Raw genomic sequence first — 24,166 nt, forward strand, 5'->3', positions numbered from 1 at the left:
GTGTGCAAATTTTGTTTGAATTCCAGGAAACATTTCAAATCTAAATTTGTACAGAGAGATACGAGGTATATTAAGCCATCAGACAACTTGTTCAGAATGAAGTTTTTTTTATGCTCCCTGTGGTGATACACACACCCACACACACACACACAAAATTATCAATGACAGAACATTACACATTTTCGAAGTTCAATTTGTATTAGTCCAAGAATGTAGTGGTTGATATTTCTACATACTGGTAGTTTTATATTGACACAGTTTTCCCCCAATTTTCCCCATAGAGATGCCCTGAGTGACCGCTTCAATGAGATCTACTTCCTGCCAGACATTCCTGAGCTGCGTGAGGTCAATTCTGTCCTGAAGGAGCACAGAGAAGACCCTTCCAGCCAGCCTGACCTTCGAACCCTGTTACGAAGGTCACTGAAGGGGATCACTCATGAGAGTGTGGACGTCAGGCTTCATGCTCTCTCCAACCTGAGAGATTTGCTCCGAGCAAATCAGGTGACCTATTCTCTTGATCACATGTTCAGTGACAGCATATATAATGTAGAAAGATTCATGTGCATTGAAGACAAATTGATCAAATGTTAACATGAATACATTAACTCAATACGATAAAACATGTTTTCCTTAAAGGTCCAGTTTACCTTTGGGAGCAGTGATTTGAAAAATGTTCAAGATATCGCCTTTCATGCATATGTGTAGGTCTGTTTTACCACAAAACACCCTCCCATATATTTTTTATGCCTCCGCAACGAAGTGGCCGGAGGCATTATGTTTTCGGGTCGTCCGTCCGTCCGTCCGTCCGTACGTCCGTCCGTCCGTACGTCCCGTTTTGTTTTTGTCGATATCTCAAGAACCGTGTGGTGGTTTTACATCAAACTTGGTATGAGGGTATATCCTTGGGGGATAATACTTTGTGTGGATTTTAGGGTCACAGGGTCAAAGGTCAAAGGTCACAGGTTATTTTGTGAAAAAAAAAATTGAAATTTCATGTTTTTCTCCATATCTCGCAAATGGTTTAAGGTATCTTCATGGAACTTAGTATATATGCTTGTACTGATGGGCAGTGATTATCTAGGGAAGTTGGGGTCATGGGTCAAAGGTCAGGGGGTCAAAGGTCAAGGTCAACTCCTCAAAATATCACTACTTTCCTTAGAATGCAATATGCCTGAAGGTTTTTTTTTTTTTAACTTGATGTATGGCATGTATTACCCAATATATATTTTTGGGGAAGTTTCTTGCCAAAAGGTCAAAGGTCAAAAGGTCAAAGGTCAAGTGAAAGTGCTAAATTGCACTTTTTCCTCCATATGTCGAAAGTAACTCCAGGTATCATCATGAAACGTACATATTTATGCATGTTCAACCTAACAGTGATTCTCTTTGGAACTGTGAGGTCAAAGGTCAAAGGCCAGGTTTAGATAATGCTATTTTCCCATTTGATACTGAAATTATACTTTTCCTCAATACCTTGAAAATTACTCAATGCATAAACTTATAAAAGGGTCAAAAGTCAAGTAAAAATCATCAGTTCCCCAAATACCTGCACTCTGACATTTTAATCATTCATCCAATTGAACCTAGTTCTAGGAAAGTGAACATTCAGCACATTTGTGTCAAACCTGTCCTTTTAATATTTTGCCAATTGTGTGAAACTGTCATCACACATTGTCAAGACATTGTACTATAGACCTATTAGGAGAACCATGCATTATGGCGGAGGCATATCAGTAGCCGTAGCGATATGTCTAGTTTTTTCAATAAAGCCTAAAATATAAGGAGACGTCAGTATTTTTCTCAATAAACCGTAACTGTAGACGGTTTAGTCTGGAAAAGTTTTTAATATAAATATTGTTCACATTTAGTATATTAACAATACTAAACATTGATGTTACTGATTCAATTTTTCGCAGTGATTGTTTCTATCCCTGACTCACATTGTAGAACTATTTTAAAGCACTAATACTGGGTTTTTGTTTCATCTGCAAATGGTAAATCATGCCTTTAAACCACAGCCTGAAGATACAAAGCACTGGATGAGTGGAGAATCGTATTTTCAATGTTTTCTTGTTCAGTTGTAATTTATACTCATTAACAAGTGTGGCAGGTGACCTATGTACTAGTGATGTGTTACATACATATACACTTGTAGGATGAGTATTTAATTCTAGCTGGTCAGTTATTTGATTCTTTGTATTAATCACTTGTTTTTCAGTAAACTATAGTCAATATGTTGTTTTACAGTCTATATATGTATCATTTGTGGTTGTTGGCACTGTATGTAAAAAAAAAAAACAGGGAAATTTGGAAGTTTCATTGTCATATTGATTACATTTCACTGCTTATTCATCTAAGAATGAAATATTAACAGTTGCATATTCACAGTTGCATATTCATTCAGGTAGCTTACAATCCAGTAATACTCTTTTCTAATGTCCATACTTTAACTATTTGTTATTATTTGTAGTTATGCAAGTACTGAAAAACCAGAAACGTTTGCAGCATGAAACTTTCGCTAATTGGAACAGACAGCCTTTTTTTTTTTTTTTTGCAGCATGAACCTTTCACAAATTGCCATTGGCATTCAGTGCATTTTCCAAATATGTCATCCTCTTGAGAATCTTATTGCTGGGCATAGATGTTTGTATATTCTCTGCAGCATGTTTGCTTGATGACTTTTTTTTTGTCTTTGTGACTTTTCAGGCAAGCCTTCATGAGTATGTTATGGGGAATGAGACAGTGGCACCAATCATCAGTGAACTTGTTTCTGTGGTGAGGATAACTTTGTGCAAGATCCGTTACAGCTATGGTTTATACTCAAATGACGACTTTTTGAGTTCATTTATATCATGTCTCCATGCCTCCACAATTGGAGCCAGAGGCATTATTTCTGTATGATATTCCTCCTGTTTGATGGAGCTTCATAGCACTTTTGTAGTTATTAGCATGAGCCATGCTTATAATTTATGTGTGCCTCAGTGTTTTTTTTTTTCTTCTTGAATAGAATTTTATTCAGATAGGAAATTGGATAAAACACAGAGAGAATTTTGTCAGTGAAAGTGAACTTAGCTATTGGGTTATAAACCTTATGACATGATACAAATGAATAACGCTTGTGGGAGTACAGTGTGAAAAAGTATTCTTTGATGTTGTTTACTTATTCTTGTGTAGTGTGCGGACTTAAGAGTGAGAGATAAGAGCACTGGTGATACAACTCGTCCAAAAGTCAACCCCAGCATTCTGCAATGTTTTGTTTATCTTTACACTCTAGAAATGGCACTTTCATGTTAATTCATTTTGAATGATAAATGCAAGCACTGAAAGCAAGGTGTTTTATGCAAAACTACCTTGCTGGAAGGCTGCCTCTTAGGATAGTGTTTTCTGAAATTCCAGTGTTGCACCCTTTTCTGAGTGCCTTTCTTAAACCATACTGTATGTGTGTATCCGTGCACTCATGTCTGACCACTCCTGCTTTAAAGGTTTAGACTCCTCTGACAGTCTTTATGTCATCAGTGTGAATGGGATGAGTTTGTATTCTGTCTGACTCTTCCATGTCCAGCTGCTATCTGGTTGCCATGACTCTGACCACAAAGCCCAGAACCTGTTTGGAGAGTGCCTGGGAGTCCTTGGTGCCATAGACCCCGGGAGACTGGACCTCAGCACTTCGTCTATGAAGAAGGACATGTCTCGCTTCCACGTAAGTGTCCGTGCCAGTTCTTAATTTCCATCATTTTCATGTGTGTACATGTATGTACATGTAGTTAAGTCTGGTGCAAATAAATATACATGGTTATGACATGTCCAGCATTTACTAGTAAACTTTGTGTATCATGCTGCGATCCACTGAATTATTGAGATATTTTGTAAGGTCTCGAAATGTTCTGTCGCTTCAATGCTCTGATTAGATATCCATTTGGGATGAATATATGTGGAAATGACGCTTTACTGATGTACGACAAAATTTATGAAGCAATTCAAGTGTGTGTGAAAATGGGTTCTCTCTATGCAGGCAAGTGTAGAGGACTCTAACTTTGCATTCGACCTGATCAACGACTTGGTGAGGGCATTTCTGGCAGCAGCTGACCCAAGGTCTCAAGACTGTTCAGCTTATGCCATCCAGGAGATGCTGCAAATTTTCCAGTGTCGTGATGTCAGCAAAGTAGGGTGAGTTAGACTGATAGTAATAATTATAGTGAAACACACAGGTAAGAAAGGTTTTTGTGGATGCAGGGGGCGTGAAGCTTGGTCTTGGAGTACTGGCCAATCTTTCTATTGAACGTAGAAAGCAGAATTATGTTTGGGAAGAGGGTTTCGTTTTCAGCATTAAAGAATGGCGATGTTTACACACCTGCTAGTATTCATCAGGTGGGAATTCTAGGCCTTCTGGGTAGTGTCGATCATGTTGGCAGTTGGCATACACTTAGTAATCTGGCATACCATCAAGGAGTCATAGAGGTTGAGAAAAAAAAAATCTTGCAGTGGTTAAAATCTTTCCCTCATGTTCTGTTCAATTTGGTTGTATTTTGATATCGAGGGTAGCCTCTTCAGTGTTAGCACTATTTACAAAATGTATGAACCTCATTGTTTGAAATGCTTCTTCGAGATGGTTATAAATCCCCTGACAAAGATTTTCTGATTCTCGACTGGTGATGTAACCCGCTTGTCTTCTAATGCATGCTAATAAATTTAACCAGCATTTTGATATCCTTGTGCATGAAGCTATCAGAAGATATCAGAGCAAGTACAACAAAGGGATAAAGTTCAAACCAACATGGGTAGAATATGCCTTTTCAACATAGGAGCAATAGAGTGGGTTAAAATATTCCAAGAAGTTAGGTGTTAACTTTGAAATGCCGAAGAGCTGCTGATATGACAGCATTCAGATTCAGTATGAATTCAAGAAAACATTGTAAAGTGCAATTGCTGATTAGTGATGATGCCTTACACCATGTGGTCTGTCACCTTGGTCACAGACCTGGTCAGCAGCTGTGGCAGCGCTTCCCAGAGCACATCCAAGAGATCCTCCTTCCCCACCAGCACACTAAATACATCCCCTCCACAGCATCATCCATCGTCAAGGTGACCACTCATCCCATCTACCGCAGCAAGAAGGCCAAGACCTACAAAGAATGGGTCTGCACCTGGACCAGCTATCTAGTGACTAAGGCAAGCTGAAGGCTGTTTGATCTTCCAGAATTGAGCCTTGTACTCTGTTTGTTTCTGAGACATGTTCTCCCCCCCCCCCCCCCCTTTTTGGTCTTGCTCTGGTAGTTTCTAATGTGAGAACTGATGAGAGTTGATGGTTTGTTGTGTGTGTGCTTATGTTACACCTTACTGTGGAAAAACATGAAATACAAATTAGCAGGAAATATGAAATCAATGTTACATACAAAGCAATATCATACAGATGTGGACCATTTTATTTTTGTTGTTTTTGTTGTTGTTGTTGTTGTTGAATTGTTAATATCATTGCCTCAAGGGATCTCAATTGCATGCTGTGACCCAAGGAGCTAGCTCCCAGGGTCATTAAACAGTTGAAATCCCAAGCAACAATAATATCCAGCAAGTAAAATTGAAAGAAATTTTATGTTTGATCGCGATCTCATCCGCCAGTTCACACATCATGAGCTGCCATAGACATTTTCATGGTGATTGCATTGGACATGGGTAACCTGTCAAGCTATGGAAGCCAAGCATCTACAGTACATTTATAAACGTAAAGCATAATGTATGTACCGTGTACATACCTGAAGAGGGTGGTTGAGTATTATGGGACTAAAGGAAATTGTTGAAATTATGCCCTCTGATTTAACCACTCATAATTTAAGATTCATCAAAGTGAGGAATATGAAGTCATCATATGTATGTCTGTCTTGTGATACAGTGCTGCAACAATTACAGTTATCCTGACAAGAGAAAAAGCATGCAGTCTTCCTGATGGCAATTTTTTGATAATTACTTGAGGTGAAAGGATCACACAGGATGTAGGCTACATACAATGAACATTATTGCTGTGTGTTAAAAGAGAAACCTCTGAATTTACGCCTCACAGGTGAAGGCAGACAAACCTGGAAAGATCTTCCGTGCCTGCAGCATGATTATCAAGCATGATATCCACACGGCCATGCTTCTCCTCCCATACACTCTTCTCTACGCTCTCCTGGATGCTAATGAAGATGACAAACAGGAGGTAATTATCATACAAAAATGGTGCACCATGATACTCATTGTGCAGCGACTTATAACAAAATCCTTGGGAGTGACTGTTTCGTTTGTTGCAACGTAAATTAAAAATTTTGTTATAGCCAAATAGGTAAGTGTATGAATATGTATACTGGAAGTTGATCAATTTTGAAGCTGAATTTTTGCTTTGTTTTAACAAGAATTTTGTTATAATTTTGTTGGTTACAACCTGAGTGCACTGCACTATGAAACATGTCATCACTTTCATGATTTCATGGCATCAAAATCATCTGTCTTTTGTCGTTGCTTCTTTTGCACTGGATGATTTTGTTGTTGTTGTCTTTGGAAAAAAAGTAGCATTATGAAAGTAAGTAAATTTTGATTATCCTTGATACATGTCTAAAACAACTGAAAAAATATCTCTTGATTTTATGTGGTCTTGAGAATTGTCTTGGTATCAAAGCCAGGCCATGTATGGTTATTGCAGTAGCTCTATATCTGTAGTAAATCATTGTTAGTTTACATGCCAGCTGAAGTCAGACTGCAAGTAAATTCCTGCCTCTGTCACATGACCCGATGACATTATGCAGATTCAGAACGAGATTTTGGCGGTGCTGACACATGCGGAGAAGGTTGAAGATCAGAGGTCTAGTCAGGAGAGACACATGAGCGCTCAGACAGTGTTCTCGGTCCTCGATCACATGACCAACTGGAAGAGACAACGTGCACAGATTCTACAGGCCTCCAAGAGTAGGCGGGGTGCCGGCAATTCAGGTGAATAGTGAAATCAGCTGCAAAGCTTGTTGGTCCTCTGACTTCAGGCTTCCCAGCCCATCAGGGAAATCAGAGAAAATTATTTCACTTTTTCCAGTCAGGGAAAAGTCAGGGAATTGATGAAAATGCCTAAAATCAGGGAAAAGTCAGGGAATTATGATTGGCCAAAAGATCAAAAGTGATTTATACTGCAAAAAGTCCACTGCAACAACATAGAAAACATGTGAAACTGGAAATTAGTTGAAATAATCATCATGGAATTTTGAAACTTTGTCAGGGAAAAATCTGGGAAAAATCAGGGAATTTTGTTTTCTTGAAATGCTGGGAACCCAGGACTTTCAGAACAGCAGGCATGTATTGCTAATTAATTTTGAATATTTCTTCATTCATATTGACTAGTGGTACATATGACAAACATTGTAAACATAGTCAAGTGCCCTTCCTCTTAGATATAGCAAATTATGGGAACCTTACTAATGATTTATCAACCTTTTGGGGACGGGCTGATTTTGCTATAACATGCATTTCCCATTGTCATCTGCCGAAGTATACTTGTCCTCAACGGGTTAACCAGCAAAAGCTCATAGTCAGACCATTAGCATAAATGTGTCAGAGATTGGTGCTAGATGGTTTGAATGAAACCAGCAGAACTGCTAATTTAATTACTGTACATGTGCATAATATGACAACATGAATTTTGTTTGATAGAAAGTGTTCAGAGCTACCGTGATTCGTTCACAAGCTTCAGTTGCAAGGACCTGTGAAATGAGATGGAAGGGAAGTGAGGAAAGCATTTGTGTAGAGTACGAGCAGCCAGCTGATACTCTTGGTTACATCATGACTTTTTTCACCTTTAACCTGTTGAGGACGAGTCCTGAGTATACTCGCGCCGGTATCTATGGGAAATGCGTGTTGAAGCAAAATCAGTCCATCCTCAACGGGTTAAAATGCATGGTGAAGTTTCATATGCATTTATCCATTCTCATTGTATACATTTGCTACTTTTCCAGGCTCAGAACACGTGTGACACTTCCTTTTTCTTTCATTAATTGTATGTATAAGTTGAATATCTTCCCTTCCAAAACTTCATTTTGCTGTACATAACCCTCACGGTCACAAAGCAAAGTATTTACAGCTTCAAGAGTCAGTAAAGTATGAGTACATCCTAATCCTTGTCTGGTTTTGCCCACAACCATATTTTCTCCAGCTGAGATTGCAGCTGTTGAGAGCCACCTGAAGTGTGTGAAGGAGTTCCTGCAAGAGATCCCACAGGACATCCTAGCGAGAGCGTCCTTTAACTGCCGGGCCCATGCCCGGGCACTCATGCACTTTGAGTCGTACATCTCGGCCAACAGGCAGGATGTTCAGCAGCACCTGGGCTTCCTGCAGGTCAGTTGTCTAGTCTGCTGTCTGTTGATTTTTCTGGTGTAGGGTAATTGCGTAGGGGCAATTACCCCAGACCCTTCCTGAGACCCTAACCCTAATCCTGAACTTAATCCTAACTCTAACCCAAACTGTAACCATAATCTTTACTCTAACTGTATCACTAACCAGTAATTAGCCCGGGAGATGATTGCCCTCGGGGACTAATTGCTTTGATACGTGGTTTTGTTGTGAAGAGATCCCACCCCATCAAGACAAAGAGATCGAATGTGGCAGAGAAAAAGTTATTAATTTTTTTTTTTTTGGGGGGGGGGGAGGAGTATCAGTAATGAATATGACACTTGCTCTTTTTAAGATATCCAACTGTATGAAGTAATACTTCTTTCTTTAAAGTAATTCTTTCTTTCTTCTTTCTTTCTTTCTTTTTTTCTTCTATCTTATCACACATAAGCCTTGGTTCTCATACACCCGTGTAATCTATGAAAACTTTTGTAGTTGCTTAAGTTTAGTTTATATTGGTGCAAGAGACCATGCTTTTTAGTCAGTTGCAAAACCCTTATTCCATGAGACAGCGCAATATCTGCAGATCAGTTTAATACCACTCTTCTGGTCATACATCTCGGCTGTCACATGTCTGCTTCCAATCATGATTTGATGTCCTGCAGAAGCTGTACATTGCCATGGATGAACCTGATGGAGTCTTGGGAGTCTCTGCCATCCGCCTCCAGGAACCAAGCCTACGGGAGCAGATTCACGACCATGAGAGCACTGGTAACATACAATAAAGCAGATATACAAACATATTTTATGGTTTATAGACAAAGGTGGATACAATTTGTAAGTGGATAGATAGATAGATAGATGGCTACATAGATACATAGATAGCTTGTAGATACAAAGAGGGATACATAGAAATATAGATATAATCTATATGAATAGATGGATGGATGGATATATACATTGTATATTGGTATATAACTTAAAGATTATGTATACACATGTGCATTTATAATTAACATAGATGGATGGACGGATGGACAGATGTTGAAACAACTCTTGTTAGTATGGAACATTTGTACAAGATAGTTGTACGTCTATCAGTGTTGTGAAATACATGCATGAATTGGTATGCCTGGCCCTCCAGGAAACCTCCAAGATGCGGTTGCCTGCTACGAACGAGCGACCCAGCTGGAAACAGGAGAGCTGGGGCATCACAAAGGACTGGTCCGCTGCTTGCTGGACTTGGGCCAGCTCAACACGGCCTCTGTCCATGTCAATGGGGTGCTATCTCAAAGGTAAATATATCCCATCTCCACTCTGTTTAGTCAGAGCCCCACTCCTTCCCCTCCCCCTTGTTTAAAGCCTTTTTCAATTTGCTCAAAGTTTTGAATATTGGATCATGTGACATCAAAATGATGAACTTGAACTACATTCCCAACCTACTCTCTGTTAGTATTTTCTTTGTGTAGACTTATAGGTACAAGACATCATTCAAAAATAATTCAAACATGAAAAGACTTGTGAAGAGAACATATGAGAGCATATAGTAGTCATGATTCAGACATTTCTGAAGATTGAATTCTTTAGGCATTTGCAAGTTCTTTGATTGTTCATACACCATTACAAGGAAAAATCCATCTACTAGTCTTTTTCTCTATTGCTATTTATGGAGGTGAATTTGCGGTCATAAGCATACTATGAAAACGTAAAATATGTTATATTAGCAATATTGATTAGCATGTCGCTGTGTTGCCAAGCATTGTGTGTGCAAACCAGCAAGTGATGGTCCCTGCCTGATTATCTGTTCATTGCGGTGTATGCTCCCCTATTCCAGACCAGACTGGACGAGTCAGCTGAACTCCTACAGAGTTGAGGCCAGCTGGAAGCTTGCCAAGTGGGATGACCTAGAGGCCAACCTGAAGCCAGAGGGGTCCAACACCAATGACTGGAATGTCCTGCTGGGGAAGACTCTGCTTGCTGCTAGAGATGGGGTAAGAACCGGTCCATGGACCAAATGATCAAATTCAGGAAGAGGTCTGCAATCATGATGGTACTGATGATAGATTATTATGTAACAATTCTCAAATACTGTAAAAGCTGTTATTTTCACATGTAGATGTTTACGCGAATGATGAGGTCACAGACATTTTTCGCTAGATGTTGTTTTTGTGATTTGAGACTGATGCTATCGTTCACTCTTCCACTTTACAGTATGTATATCGTACATGGATATATTTTTGCGTGTTGTTAAATTTGTGGCCCAACAGTAAATTGCAAAAATTAAACCCTCATGAAAGTGACATCTTGTACAGTAATGCTTTGTTGTATTGTAGCTTTGCCTTGAGATGGCATGGACAGATCCATGTGTGTGTGTGTACATATTTGTGTTTGGGTATCTTTATCACATGGTGTCAGCACTTTCGTACATGATGAACTAGGCCTGCCAACCTTGCTGTGCAGGAGTTGAAATGCATCCGCTGTAATTACGTGTCTTCTTGTTACCCCACTGGCAGTGCTGAACAGTGGACTTGAGTATATCACTGGTTTATTTTTAGTCATCTATTCAATTATTCATTTCTTCTGTGATTCATTCATCTGTATATTTATGTATTTATTGATTACAATGAACTCAAGTATTCATTTATTTATTTATGTGTCTATTCATTGCATTGTTATTTGCATTTCTACCTATATTTGTTTCCTTTGTAGGAGAGATGAAGAATATTGAAAATCTTAAAAGAGTTGAATGTGATGAGGCTCTCTTTTGTGGTGTTCAAATTGGGAAAATACAGGAATGTTTCATTTTCTGTTTCCCCCTATCTCCATATCAGAGCCAAGAGGATTTTCTGTCCCATCTGCGACTAGCCCGAAGTGCCCAGATGGGCCCTCTGTCTGCTGCCAGTATGGAGAAAGGCTCATATCAAAGGGCCTATGACTATATTGCCAGGTATGCGACGTTTCATGCTCAGATATTGTATAAGCTCTTATTTTTGCGTACAGATATTTTTTGTTAATGAGGAGGTGACAGACATTTTTGTGAGATGTTGTTTTCACAAAGTGGCATGGAGGCTATTTCAAATGTAAATTGTAACCCTAGCCCATCGTGACATTTTCGCGTGTTGTTAAATTCTTGAAATTCGTGAAAATTAAACCCTCACGAAAATAATGCTTTATACAGTACCCAGACAGGATTTATTTCAAAATTGCACAGTACCGCCAGTGTTTTTGTTTGTTTGTGTGTGTGTGTGTTTGTGTCTGAAAATGGGGTATGCATAAGAAATTAACCCCCTATCAACCATATTAACTATCACCATTGAACTATTCTTTCACTAATCAGCTAGGGCAGGCAACTCCAGTTATAACAAAGTCCTGGTGACTGGAAGTTCTCTTTCGTTACATTGAAATTTTGTTATAACTGAAATGAATGGCACCATGGACTTTCACAATTGTAATTTTAGGACCTGAATTTTTACTTCATGTGGCAAAATTTAGTTATACCTGTGCTTGTGATGGGAGTGTGCTGTTTTGTGCACAGGAGTGAATTCCAGAAAGAAGGAGATCATTTCATTTTCCTTGCTTTTATGGATAATGCTTCATGTTACAGAAATGTTACGATGTTGGTTTTGAAAGCCTGTATTTTAAGTAAGTTATGCCTGTAATCTTGGATATGATTACTCTCATTACAGGTTGTTGACATTAGAAATAGCATTTGCACACACCATTGGAAGAATGTATTAGCTTCACAGGACTTAATCATTCATTTTCAACTTCTTGTAGTTTGCTGTCAATTTTCAATTCCAAGCATTGTATTGTTTGTGATGTCCCTAGACTCCACATGCTGTGCGACCTGGAGCAAGGGGTTAGTGGTCTTCTGGGCATCTCGGCCGGTGGCCGGGGGAGCCAGCCACAGGCCCAGTTGATGGCCAGTTGGGATGCCAGGCAAGCCATGGCCCAGTCCTCCTTCAGGACTCAGGAACCCATGCTGTGTCTCCGGAGGGTCATGCTGGGCTTTAACCAAAGGTAGGTATCATCAGAAGGCAAGAAGCAAAAATAAACTAGAAGTTCCATGTAAGGTACATTGGAGTATTAAAAAGGCAAGATATTTACAATGTAAAGTTTTGCATTACTGCAATCAATGGAAAAAAAAAAGAAAAAAAATCCTCACACAAGAAGCAAGACAAATATGAACTAAACCTGTGAACAGTTTGGCACTCAGTAAAGCATCAAAATGAACACTTACTTAATACCATTAATTTCTGTGATAACTTTAGCTTTGTATTTATTTGCAAAGTCTTGTAGTTCCTCAAAATTTGTGCTGGTGAAATACAACATTATCATAATGTTATGACATGGCAGCACCTTTAAATGAGTTGTTAGTACTAGAAGAATTTTGCTCATATTGATCTTCTGAAGAGCATGTCATTACATTGGAAAATTTGGCAATTCTATGTTTTTTAGTGCAACTTAAGAATATGATACCAACTAAAATTTCCATAGGAGCAAACTAGATTTTCATTATCCACAGCATTTACTGTAATGCTGCTGTTCAATATTTGATGCTTCTCTTTAAAGGTAAGAACATCAATGCTCTACACTTGTGTTGACAGAAAGTCTTGTTGGTTAAAGGGGAAGCTACAACAAATTCCACAAAATTTCATTTTAATCCGTTGAGGATGAGTCCCGAGTATACTCGGGCAGGTGTCTATGGAAAATGGATGTTGTAGCAAAATCAGTCTGTCCTCAATGGGTAAAAAAAAAATATAAAGAATACACATTCCTTGAACTCGTCACTGTCATATGTCAATAGCAGCAGTTTTCTCCTACCTTCTGAAAGAGGTCAGTATGCTAGAAAGTGGAAATTTGTTGAATCCTCTTTATATTTTCTTTATATCTTCTTTCCCTGTCTCAACGCTGTTCTTCCTAGCTCTGAAAATGCCAGTCTCAACAAGGACATAGGCCACTGCTGGCTGAAGAGTGCAAAGGTTGCAAGAAAGTAAGCCCTATGCTCTAGTTCTTATTTAACAACCAGTGTTCCATACAGCTCCCCCAGAGTATTTTTAGGTTCATGTTTGTTTAGCTTTTGTCTAAATGTGGCAAGAGTGTGGACATGTGTTCAATTAATTCAGTATATAGCCATGTAGATGTGACATTCCTATGCATGTTCATTCTTATGTAAGTAGAGTATTCAACATAGTAGCTGCGCTATACAAATTTGTCTAATTATTATTATTATTAGATATCAAAAGTTTGAATGTCAATAATCTATGAAGAACATGTTTGTGTGTGTAGATGCTTTCAGTAAAAACAAATATCAAACTTGAGTGAGCCCATGTACAATTAGAGGTTATTGTACTATGGTGATGTGTCATGGATATACACTGACTAGGAAAAATGTTATTAAAATGTATATGAGTGACATGGAGAAATGTGTTCATAATGACAAATGTTTTTGACAGACATATTCTTTGATAGGTTATGGGAATTACCATAAACTAATGGTATAAATGTGGAAATAGTCATGGTGTGGAAAATTTCGTGGATTTTATGTAACATGAAATTAGAACATAAATAAAAACATGATTTTTTGCTTGATATTATTTTCTATCTTTTGATCTCGAAGTAGGTCTGTTGTAGGGGTATAAATGTCATGTAATTTGTAATTTCTTTAAGTTTGTTCATTCTGTAGCATGAGTGAAATTGCTGTTGTAATCCGGACCAGTTCACACTTTTTGCGGTATTATGTGCTCCCAAAACCAAAACTGCCATTGCAGAGGTGAACTGTTTAAAGTGGTTGCTAAATTGTCATGATTGTCTGAGAAATTCATCTCACAGGGCAGAGCGGGCATGAAAATTACTTGCATAAAAATGTCTGATTTCACAGCAGTAATGTCTCTAATCCTGTGTGCATGTGTGTGACGCCAGTCTGTTTGACAATTCTCTGTGCCTGCAGGGCAGGTCATCTCCAGGCAGCATACAGCTCCCTGCTGAACGCTAGTCTATACTCCCTACCAGACCTCTGTATAGAGAAGGCTAAGTGGCTATGGGGCAAGGTGAGGATGGCTCTAGCAGTGCTAGTCTTTGAGGAAGGCTCTTGATTACTTTTTTTTTTCACTTCACCAATGTGACTCTGACTTTTCAATGTGAATGTCTGAGGAAAGCATGTAATATGTGGGTAATATTACATCCTTGACAATTCTCTCAATCTTAAAGTTTTTATGTGACATAAATCATACTTACAATTCAATTATGAAAAAAAAAAGAGATTGCATGGCCTCGATAGACAATTGAGAGATTGATTTGATAGGCTGTGTACAAGGCTGCTTCATTAGCATATTAACCTGTATAAAGCAAATTACATACATACATGTATATATTTGAAACATGTTTGTTGTTTGACACTTCGTTGAATAGAATATACAGCGATCTACTTACAGAGTATTACCATATCATCATACAATTTGTACATCTCACTGTGATACTATCAACTTCACTTCTGTATTGCTCAAAGCATTACTGATTTATGTGGGAGAGGAGGCTAGCTTTAGAACAATTTAGTGTGAAGTAGTGTGCACTTATTCAAATGGTACACTTTTGAATGTTTGTGTTTCTTGGTTTCCAGGGTGATTGCCATCAAGCACTGATTGATTTGCAGAAGGGTGTGGCCAAACACTTCTCCCATGGCAACCGTCTCCAGTGTGACAACTCAACTGAAGCTAGAGCGGAGAGATTGGCCCATGCTAAGGTTCCACTTCAAACCAGTGTTACATGTATCTAAAGCTTTAATCAAGCACTTATTTTGAGCTGCTTGTTTTGAGAGGTCTTGTATCTGTTCTCATGTGAAGTTCCTGTTTGTAAGAGATATTCATATAAATAACCGTGAGAATGATTTCTTGATGTGAGCTGTCAAAAGGTATGGCAATATCATCCATTGAAAAACACTTTTTCTGTTAAAAAACTTTAAAAAAAAATAGAGCTCAAAGAAGGCAATACAAATTATACATGTTTTTGCTATTTTCCCCATAGAGAATTGTGATTTATGTATGATGGATGACGTAAGCTGTTATTTTCTGCACTAGTTCATTGGTCATGGATGCGTGTGAATATCTTTTTAATAAGGAGTTCATGTTTTAAACTAAAGCACTAATAAACCTCAACACTGCATTGTCCATTATTGTTTCTTCAAGATGAAGATTAGTGAGTAGATTATTTCCCCATGATACAGTCACCAAGAGAAGTGGAAGATCATTCCGTCCTTTTATCCCCTTATCTTTGTGATCACTTTGATTGTTGAAATTATCCCCCCTTACTTTTCCCACAGGCCTTATTGCTGGTGGGTAGATTCATGGAGGATACGGCAAAGTTTGAGAGCAACTCGGTGATGAGGCAGTACAAGGCAGTGACGGAGGTCAACCCGGAGTGGGAGGACGGACACTTCTACATGGCCAAGTACTATGACAGACTCATGCTCAACTTCACAGACAGGCCCGAGAAGGCAGGGTAGGTCATCTTGCCATGAAAGAGCAACTTCTGCCATGTGCGTAATTGTGTTGCCACTGTTAGCAGGACTTGAGATCCTTATTGCATTGTATCATACAATAGTAGATGATATTTGTAGCAAGGCATAGTATGGAGCAGTGGGCATCCTCATGGTTCACCAGGGTTCCATTTCACAAAACTCGTGATCAACGACAACTGCCACATTTCTGTGACAAATTTGCTATCAGCCAATCAGATCCAATGATTTCAGTAGCTTATAGCAACTATCGTAACTTGTTATTGTTAACAAGTTTTATGAAATGGGGTCCAGGTGAGACCCTCGTTCAAATTCTGAAGCTGACCCAAAGAAACTAGGCATAATCTTGCAGTCATCCAGGGCATTGTCCAACCAATGGGGTTTCCTAGCACAAACTGAGAATGATCACTATTGTAGCAAATTATGTGTACACAATATCATATCATTGATGACATTTAGGATATGGTATGGATAGAGAGTACATACACGGCTTGTACCAAAGGTATTTTCACCTTTTTCCACATAATGTGAGACTATTTTAATTTGAAATTCAACATGTTGAAGACGGGCTAATTTTGCTACAACACGCATTTCCCATAGATCCTTGCCTGAGTATACTCAGGACTCGTCCTCAACGGGTTTCTAGTAATGAAAAGTTAATATGATTCATTTGCTCTTTTGTAGAGAGTTTGTTGTCCATGTGGTCAAGAACTTTGGTCAGTCGCTGCTGTACGGCAACCAGTACATCTACCAGTCCATGCCACGCCTCCTCTCCCTCTGGCTGGACTACGGTGCCCATGTCTCTGACCTGGAGAAGAACAATAAGGTTGGGAAGGCGGCCAATGTCATGAGCATGCTGCACAAGGTTTGTGTCATTTTCGTCTATTTATTTGGGTGGAGAATTTAGTGTGAGAAACCGTCATCAGAGATATTTTCTTTCAGAATCAGCTTTTGAATAATTGACTTCAAAGTGAAACCAAAGCTCTGCTCATCATTTGATTATGTTTGTCATCCAGAGTTAATTAAAGTGCAATAATGTAACCGTTTGTTGAGGAGTGCTTTTACTCGTCCTGGCCATATGTCTGTAACGTACGAGACTTCATGACAACCTAAATGGTGGCTTGCTTAGGAATGCATTACACTGTACCATTGCAGGCAAAGAACAATGTGTTTGAGAGGGATGAATACCAGGATAACCAGAAAAAGGCATATACATGAAATAGTAAAAAGAAAGAATAGAAAAAGAGATATGAGCAGAGGATTTGATTTTGTCAGAGCAAAACTGTGCTTGATCTGAAACTTGAACTGTGCTGTCTATTTGCCTTTCGGCTAAGTACCCTAAATGTTACTTGTAAAAAAAAAAGTAAACAAAAATCATATCAAATTCTGATGGACTTTAAATGCAATTGTATATGGATAAATTTTTGTACCCTGTATGGTAGACATCTACTGCAGTAGTAGTATTATGTTGCATTGAAATAGACTAAAAACAAAGAGCTTTGACATTTACAATCTTACAATGTCATGACAGTTATTGAGCTGCACATGTTTAATGACAATGACTGTAAAATGTGTATACCTCCTGGCAAAATTGCTTTGTCTTTTTCAGATTATAGCAGAGTTCACAGAGAAGCTGGCACCCTACCAGTTCCTGACAGCTTTCTCCCAGCTCATCTCCAGGATCTGTCACTCACACAAGGAGGTGTTCCTACAGCTGCAGGTATTGACAATAGTTACTCTCAGATGATGATTCTTAATCTTGAGAATAATTTCTACAGGCCGCCAAGTATTGCACAGTCAATTTTGTTATGAAATCAGTCATTTTGTTGACAAAATGACTGATTTCAGTCAGAAATGACTGTTTTGTGGACAAATGACTGATTTCGTTTTGAAATTGACTGTGCAACACTTGGCGCCCCATAGAACTTATCCCTCGCGGTTAGCTTTCCTTGAGATTCTAGCCAGCCGGACGAAACTCATATACATGTAGTTGTGGTGGCCTCTAAGGCCACCGCACACTATACGACTTTCGGTCGCTCGACTGACCGACTTTGGATCTGAAATACATTGTAAATCCGAATAGCTGAAATTCTAACTTACTCTTAGCAAAACGTTTGTCAGAGGAGAGGAAGGATATGATTTATAAACAAACATTTTTTTTCCTGTTTTCATAGTCAAGGAAAGTGTTAACCTGCAAACCATGCAATGCCCCTTGTCCTCACTCCACTTTGCAGGAGATCATAGCAAAGGTGGTCGTCGCCTTCCCTCAGCAAGCAGTCTGGATGTCTATGGCCGTATCAAAGGTAAGTGCATATGTGACCGCCTAGCTCAAACCCCACATCAAGTAAGCCTAAATGAATTTTGAATTTTCCACATAGTTTAAAAGAGTAAGCTCTGAGCTTTAAAATGATGTATAACTTACTAAGTTTGGACTATCCTAACCCATTTACAAAGTGATTGAAATGAGAGAGGTGGGAGATGCAGTTTCATAGAAAAGGGAGAAACGAGGGTTTAAAGGTTAGGGTCACTCGAGAGCAATTTTCCAGTGACGCAGCACCTGTTCCCAAAAATGTGATTCATAAAAACTGCCCATATCTTGATTTCAGTTTGTTTTAAGCCACCAAACTTTGACAGTAAGAAGAGAAGAGATTACTCTCCCAAGTAAAGACACTTAGACATTTTGAGCCTGTCAACCCAGATGACATATTTTGGTCCATTACTGAGAATCCCAATTGTCATGCTTACATTTCTGTGGTCATCACTGTACTCCATGGTTGCAAATTTAAACACATGAAATTGTCGGGAAGTCCTGATTCACAAAAAATTAGACTCACTAATGATCTCTTCTTTTGCATTGTTTGATATTGCATGCAGTCCACGTACCAGATGAGGCAGCGGCGGTGCCTGGAGATCTTCAGCCGTGCCAAACAGCTGGATAAGAGTCTAGCAAAGTTCATCAATGTAAGCATTGCTATATGAATGGCATTATATTCATGGTGTTGTCATGTTTTGTTTGAGATTAGTTTACCCATTATTTCCAACTAATAAGTCACACAGGTAAAAAGACACATGATCTTAATCTGTTAAGACTCAACTGAGATGTACAACTTGCAAGGCAATGGTGATGTTTAGATGCATTGTTAAATCTCCACAATTACTGTGAAATTTGCATGAGTTGTTTTTTTTTTTTTTTTTTTTTTAACCTTCTACAAAGCTCTAGTCACAGGATTTAGGGCATGAAGAGTGAAGAAATGAAAGTCAGACTGTGTATAATGCAAGTGCTGTTGATAGAACATGATACATATTGCCAGAGGGTATAATCCTACTTGAAAGACAATTATTCAAAATGTTTAATTCCTATTTCATTTCTATGTTGCTTGAGCATTCAAATGAATGAAAAGATGTTTGAGATTGCCTTACCATAGGGTTCTTTTGTTTGACTCACATTATGTTTTTGTTCTTTTTTTTTCCCAGAATGCGACCAAGCTGACGGACAGACTTCTCGACCTGTGCAACAGACAGGTGGAGAGCAACTGTCAGAGGTTGAGCATCAACAATGACTTCAGGTCACTCAAGAGGCTCGTCTCAGACAGGTGGGTCATAGGGTCTAGGGCAATTACCCCCTGGACAATTACCCCAGAACCTTTCCCTGACCCTAACCCTAATCCTAATCCTGAACCTAATCCTAACTCTAACCCAAACCCTATCCCAAACCCTACCTCTAAACCTAATCTTTACTCTCACCTTATCACTAACCAATACTTAGCCGGGGGGTATGTAGTTGTCTTCTGGGGGTAATTGCCCAGATACAGGTTCTAGACATACCCCTGTCCTCGCTCAAAGTTCTCCTCTACTTGGTTCAAGCCTTCTCTCTCATTCAGGAATCATTGTATGATGGTTGGAGCTAACATTCTGTGACAGATACGTTTAAAGGCTATTTGTGACCCTGCACCTCAAAACAAACAAAGAGTCGCCAGACATGAATTTTTAGTTAAGACCATATTCTGAAAGAGCAGACTTTAAGCTTTAAAATGATGTATAACTCAAATCAAATGGACTCTCCTAACCGATCTAAATATCGGAAAGAAAGCACAAACTCAGGAAAAGTGTGAACCGAGAAAAGAGGCTCTGAAGTACAGTGTCTATTCAAGCGCTTAATCTTTACCAAACCGTGCTGGCTGTGCGATGAATGCGACAAAAAACAGGAAGTAAACCACCAGAGTAACAACAATGAAGGGATTATCAAATTGAACTGAAATTAAGCATGCCTCATTAACACATTCAGTCCATAATCAATGCCAACTTTCAAAGCAGTAGCACTATCCTTTCAAAAGTTATTAGAGTTGAAAGTGAAGAGTGTGGACAAGGTTTTTCAGAAATGAAAAAGGGATTCTAAAGACACACCTACACACTATTCTACCAAAAATGTTCGAGAGAAACTGCTAAAAAAACACACTTTCCTGCCCATTTTATGATACCAAATTTTAGCATATTGTAAAAGAAGACCCACTCTTTCAGAAAATATGAAAAAGTCAAGTTCGGCTAGGTTGACCCATTTCACTTATTTTCAGTCCTCACGCAAAATCAGTGTGTGCGACTTTATGTTCGTTTTGAGGTGCACGGTCACATTTGTGTGATGATGCCCATACCTCTCTCACATAGATTGGGATGATGTTACCAAGTGGACATTTTTGTGCAGGCTGCGTAGGGCCTACTACAATGTAGTATATGCAGAGGGGCAATTGTGATGAGCTAATGTTGATAGCCCCGATGCTGTCTTTTCACTTTGGCTACTCACTGTCCTGATCATCCCTTGTTTTTATCCCTTATTGTCTGAGCACATGCTAATTTCATCTACACAAATTGTTGCTGGCATTCAACACATATGTGACCCAGTACAACAAAAGGATCCGAAAGTCGGGGGAAGTTGATTTTCTGAAAATGGCACGCCATTATTCCCTTACTCTTCTTCTTTAATTTCATATATAGCACGATTCATAAAAGTACTCGGTTGCGGAGATATCGATAATTTTGTAAGCACACGCCAAGTGGTTGAGGAAATCAGAGTTTGGAGAAAAACGCCTTCAAAGTTTTCCTTCCGACTATCATGATCAAGGGTAGGCGAGACAGTTTTCATCGCTTGACAATAGAAGGCATGCTCCTAGTGGCCTCCGCAATGTTCATTCAAGCTTAGCGCCAGTGGTCTATGCATGACCAATCAGTAATCAGGATGCCATGCACTGACCAATAATATCACTCCCTCGTTGCTAGGGACGGAGTCCAGCTGCGGCGCTAAATCCAAATCTTCGGACACGTTTCTGTTACGTTGAAAGTTGGAAAATCACGCCAAGAAAAACGCTAATTTCTTGCCTTTCCTTTGATCATTTAGCTTCGAAATTTCGGCAGATGATAGACAGAACAGTAGTTTACAAAATTATGGCAAAAACAGAAATCCAATTGTTTTGCCCGACTTTGATGATATGACTTCAAACTCGATTTTCTCGGCTCAGCCGTCAGCGACTTTAGGATCCTTTTGTTGTATCGGGTCACATATAGAGTAGGCAAGAACTCTTATGTGCATTTAATTTTGCAAATCATGGCTCTCACAAAATTCAAATGCACACAAACATTCCTCATTTTACAGTATATCAGCAGACTTTCTTTGACGTGTTCATGCCTGTGGTGCATAGGCAGACTATGAAAAGACATGCATGAATGGGAACAGTGGAATGCATGTGATGTCCACCTTTCCAATAGCTTCATATGTTTGCCGTCTGTCAGCAAGTTACGATTATTTTGTGCCATTGCATTTCGTTGTCTCATTTTTGTTATCGCAGCAACTTCCACCGGATCATCGTTCCCCTCCAGTCGGCCATGACGGTGACCCTTCCCAGCACTCAGGGTGCCCACAGGGACCACAACCCGTTCCCTCTCACTGAGGTCTACATTGAGGGCTTTGACGACATGGTAAGAAAAGTTGTTGCCCTTGTGACCCCCGAAATTCTACATGTTCCACCCCCCCCCCCCACTAAAAAAAGCAAAACGAAAACAAAAAAAAAACAACAAAGTGACATCAACAACCCAGATTTGATGGTTCCAAGCAATGCCAAGATGACTCTTTATCATTGTTCATTGGAGTTGAAACGACTCCTTCCCTCCATGATGCTCCAAAGTGACTGTGGGTGTGAGAGTTTCACAAGTGGTGCCCTTATGACTCTGATTCAGTCATAGAGTTAAAAGTGCCCCTTTTCCTTCATGGTGCTGGATTATGATGGGGGTATGAGACTCTTTCAAGTGGTGCCATGTAAACCCTGGTCCTATCATGAGACTCTTTCAAGTGGTACCATGTAAACCCTGGTCCTATCATGAGACTCTTTCAAGTGGTGCCATGTAAACCCTGGTCCTATCATTGTGCAATATAGTTGAAGCATGCCATCTCCTCCATGATGCTAAAATATTATTGGGCTGCAAGAGTTTTTCAAGAGTTGCTCTCATGACTCCAATCCTATCCTTATACAACTAAGCTGAAGTGTCCTCTTTCCTCCGTAGTATGAGAACGTCAGTGTGGGCAGGCATAAGAGGTTTCAAGCAATGAACAAATAAGTCTGATTTTATCACTGTGCACTCAGGTGGAAGTTCTACCGTCCCTCCAAAGACCAAAGAAGATAGGAATACAGGGCAGTGATGGCCGGCTGTATGTTATGATGTGTAAACCCAAGGTAGGTACAGCTTCATTTCTATGGCTTATGCGTGTCTGGTTACAGTGAGAATTCAAAGATTAACGTTGCAAAATACGTCTTTCAGTGCAACACACATTTTGCAATCTATATGAAATATCAACCTGTATTTGCTGTATAATTTGTGTTTTATATTGTGACTTTTGTACATAATGATGTTGGGTTAGTCTGCGCCTTCAAGAGAAAAGTGATATGCTGGGATGAGCTAGAAACAATTTTATTCACCCTTGGAGACTGGCTTTGGGACAACCAAGGCTATTTGTTTTAGGAAAAATCCGCAGAGGCCAGCTGTTCATCCAGTATCGGATGCACCACACACAGAGTACCATGGTATTTTATGTCAGCAAAACACCTAGTAAAGCTGTTTGCTTAGAGGTATGGCCATTTACCAGGTATTTTAATACTTGTTTTGAGAATTTAAGCTAAAAGAGGTGCCCAAACTAGAAATGGAAGACAAAAAATGGATGAGAAAAAGTTGACCAGAGCTGCAGTAACATTGGTCTGAGCAGGTTGTTAGCTTTGAACTGTATTTCTTTATGCACAAACATTGTGTATGTATGACAGTTTGGCCACCAGTGAACTCGTCAGTGTGTCATCTTGGCTTTCAAAGCCCTTCTCCACCTTCATATTTTCCTGGGCGGCTGTGTGCACCCTTATAGATGCATTGTAATTTATCATTAATAGTTGAATGTCAGTCAGCTTTAAATGACCAGAACCTCTCTGGTTTCCCTTGGTTAGGATGACCTGAGGAAGGACAATCGTTTGATGGAGTTCAACGGTATCATCAACAAGTGTCTCAGGAAGGACGTAGAGTCCAGGAGGAGAGAACTTCACATCAGAACATACGTAAGCCTCTGACACTTCTGCCATTTCCACTTTAATGTGTGTGTGTGTGTGTGTGTGTGTGTATGTGTGTGTGTTTGGGTGTTTGAGAGGGGGTACAATATTGTAGTTATGTTACTTTCTCTGTATTCACTGTTCAGAGACCACTAAATGATCATGTTGGCATAGCAGAAAGAGTGCAATCAAACTGTATGAAAGAAGTTTCATAGACATTGGACATGAAATAAGATAATTATGATAAGAGGGCACCAGCCAGCGTATGATGTATGAGTAAATGCAAGCAGAAATGTGGTGGCCTGTACCCATTAAAGTTATGAAAATATGCATAATTATGTGTTTGTGTGTGTGTGTGTGTGTGTTTCTGTGTTTGTGCATGCTATTGGTAGTTAAGTGAGTTATATATTAAACCAAGCCTATGTTTCAATCATTAGTTTTACAGTAAAGGACTACTGTAAAAGTAGATATTTGCGCGGCTAATTTTTTTTTATGCTAGGCCGGGTAAGAAGAGTTATATGTTTTTTTGATTCCGCGGAATCAAGATATCGAGTACTGGAACATACGGCAAGCAAAATTATTCACATGCTTTTATTTTCGCGCTAGTTTCTGGTTGCGCGAAATGCGCAAAAATTTCAACACTGCGAAAATTTCCACTTTTACAGCAGTGGCTTTCATGTTCATGCTAATCTATCGGGATGTTCAGCCTTGCTGCTATAAGAATAAGAGAATCTTTGTT

General features: G+C 39.3%; 1 protein-coding gene across 1 annotated transcript in view; it reads left to right on the plus strand.

Annotated features, from left to right (window-relative positions):
• Positions 1 to 24,166, plus strand: part of LOC139743200 (serine/threonine-protein kinase ATR-like) — a 78,526-nt gene that overhangs the window by 48,385 nt on the left and 5,975 nt on the right. The window contains exons 30-55 of the mRNA XM_071653702.1: positions 282 to 501; positions 2,704 to 2,772; positions 3,560 to 3,697; positions 4,010 to 4,164; positions 4,974 to 5,166; positions 6,053 to 6,190; positions 6,774 to 6,957; positions 8,165 to 8,346; positions 9,006 to 9,111; positions 9,485 to 9,635; positions 10,175 to 10,331; positions 11,172 to 11,287; positions 12,169 to 12,360; positions 13,019 to 13,024; positions 13,265 to 13,333; positions 14,291 to 14,390; positions 14,960 to 15,082; positions 15,659 to 15,837; positions 16,538 to 16,718; positions 17,463 to 17,573; positions 18,088 to 18,156; positions 18,728 to 18,814; positions 19,328 to 19,446; positions 21,691 to 21,820; positions 22,483 to 22,572; positions 23,329 to 23,436. Of these exons, the coding sequence (XP_071509803.1) occupies positions 282 to 501; positions 2,704 to 2,772; positions 3,560 to 3,697; positions 4,010 to 4,164; positions 4,974 to 5,166; positions 6,053 to 6,190; positions 6,774 to 6,957; positions 8,165 to 8,346; positions 9,006 to 9,111; positions 9,485 to 9,635; positions 10,175 to 10,331; positions 11,172 to 11,287; positions 12,169 to 12,360; positions 13,019 to 13,024; positions 13,265 to 13,333; positions 14,291 to 14,390; positions 14,960 to 15,082; positions 15,659 to 15,837; positions 16,538 to 16,718; positions 17,463 to 17,573; positions 18,088 to 18,156; positions 18,728 to 18,814; positions 19,328 to 19,446; positions 21,691 to 21,820; positions 22,483 to 22,572; positions 23,329 to 23,436 (3,373 nt within the window). The remainder of the gene's footprint in view (positions 1 to 281; positions 502 to 2,703; positions 2,773 to 3,559; positions 3,698 to 4,009; positions 4,165 to 4,973; positions 5,167 to 6,052; positions 6,191 to 6,773; positions 6,958 to 8,164; positions 8,347 to 9,005; positions 9,112 to 9,484; positions 9,636 to 10,174; positions 10,332 to 11,171; positions 11,288 to 12,168; positions 12,361 to 13,018; positions 13,025 to 13,264; positions 13,334 to 14,290; positions 14,391 to 14,959; positions 15,083 to 15,658; positions 15,838 to 16,537; positions 16,719 to 17,462; positions 17,574 to 18,087; positions 18,157 to 18,727; positions 18,815 to 19,327; positions 19,447 to 21,690; positions 21,821 to 22,482; positions 22,573 to 23,328; positions 23,437 to 24,166) is intronic.

The sequence above is a fragment of the Diadema antillarum genome, unplaced genomic scaffold, assembly GCF_040938485.1.
Source record: "Diadema antillarum isolate AM-2024a unplaced genomic scaffold, OU_Dant_1.0 scf00000033, whole genome shotgun sequence".
NCBI classification, from domain to species: domain Eukaryota; kingdom Metazoa; phylum Echinodermata; class Echinoidea; order Diadematoida; family Diadematidae; genus Diadema; species Diadema antillarum.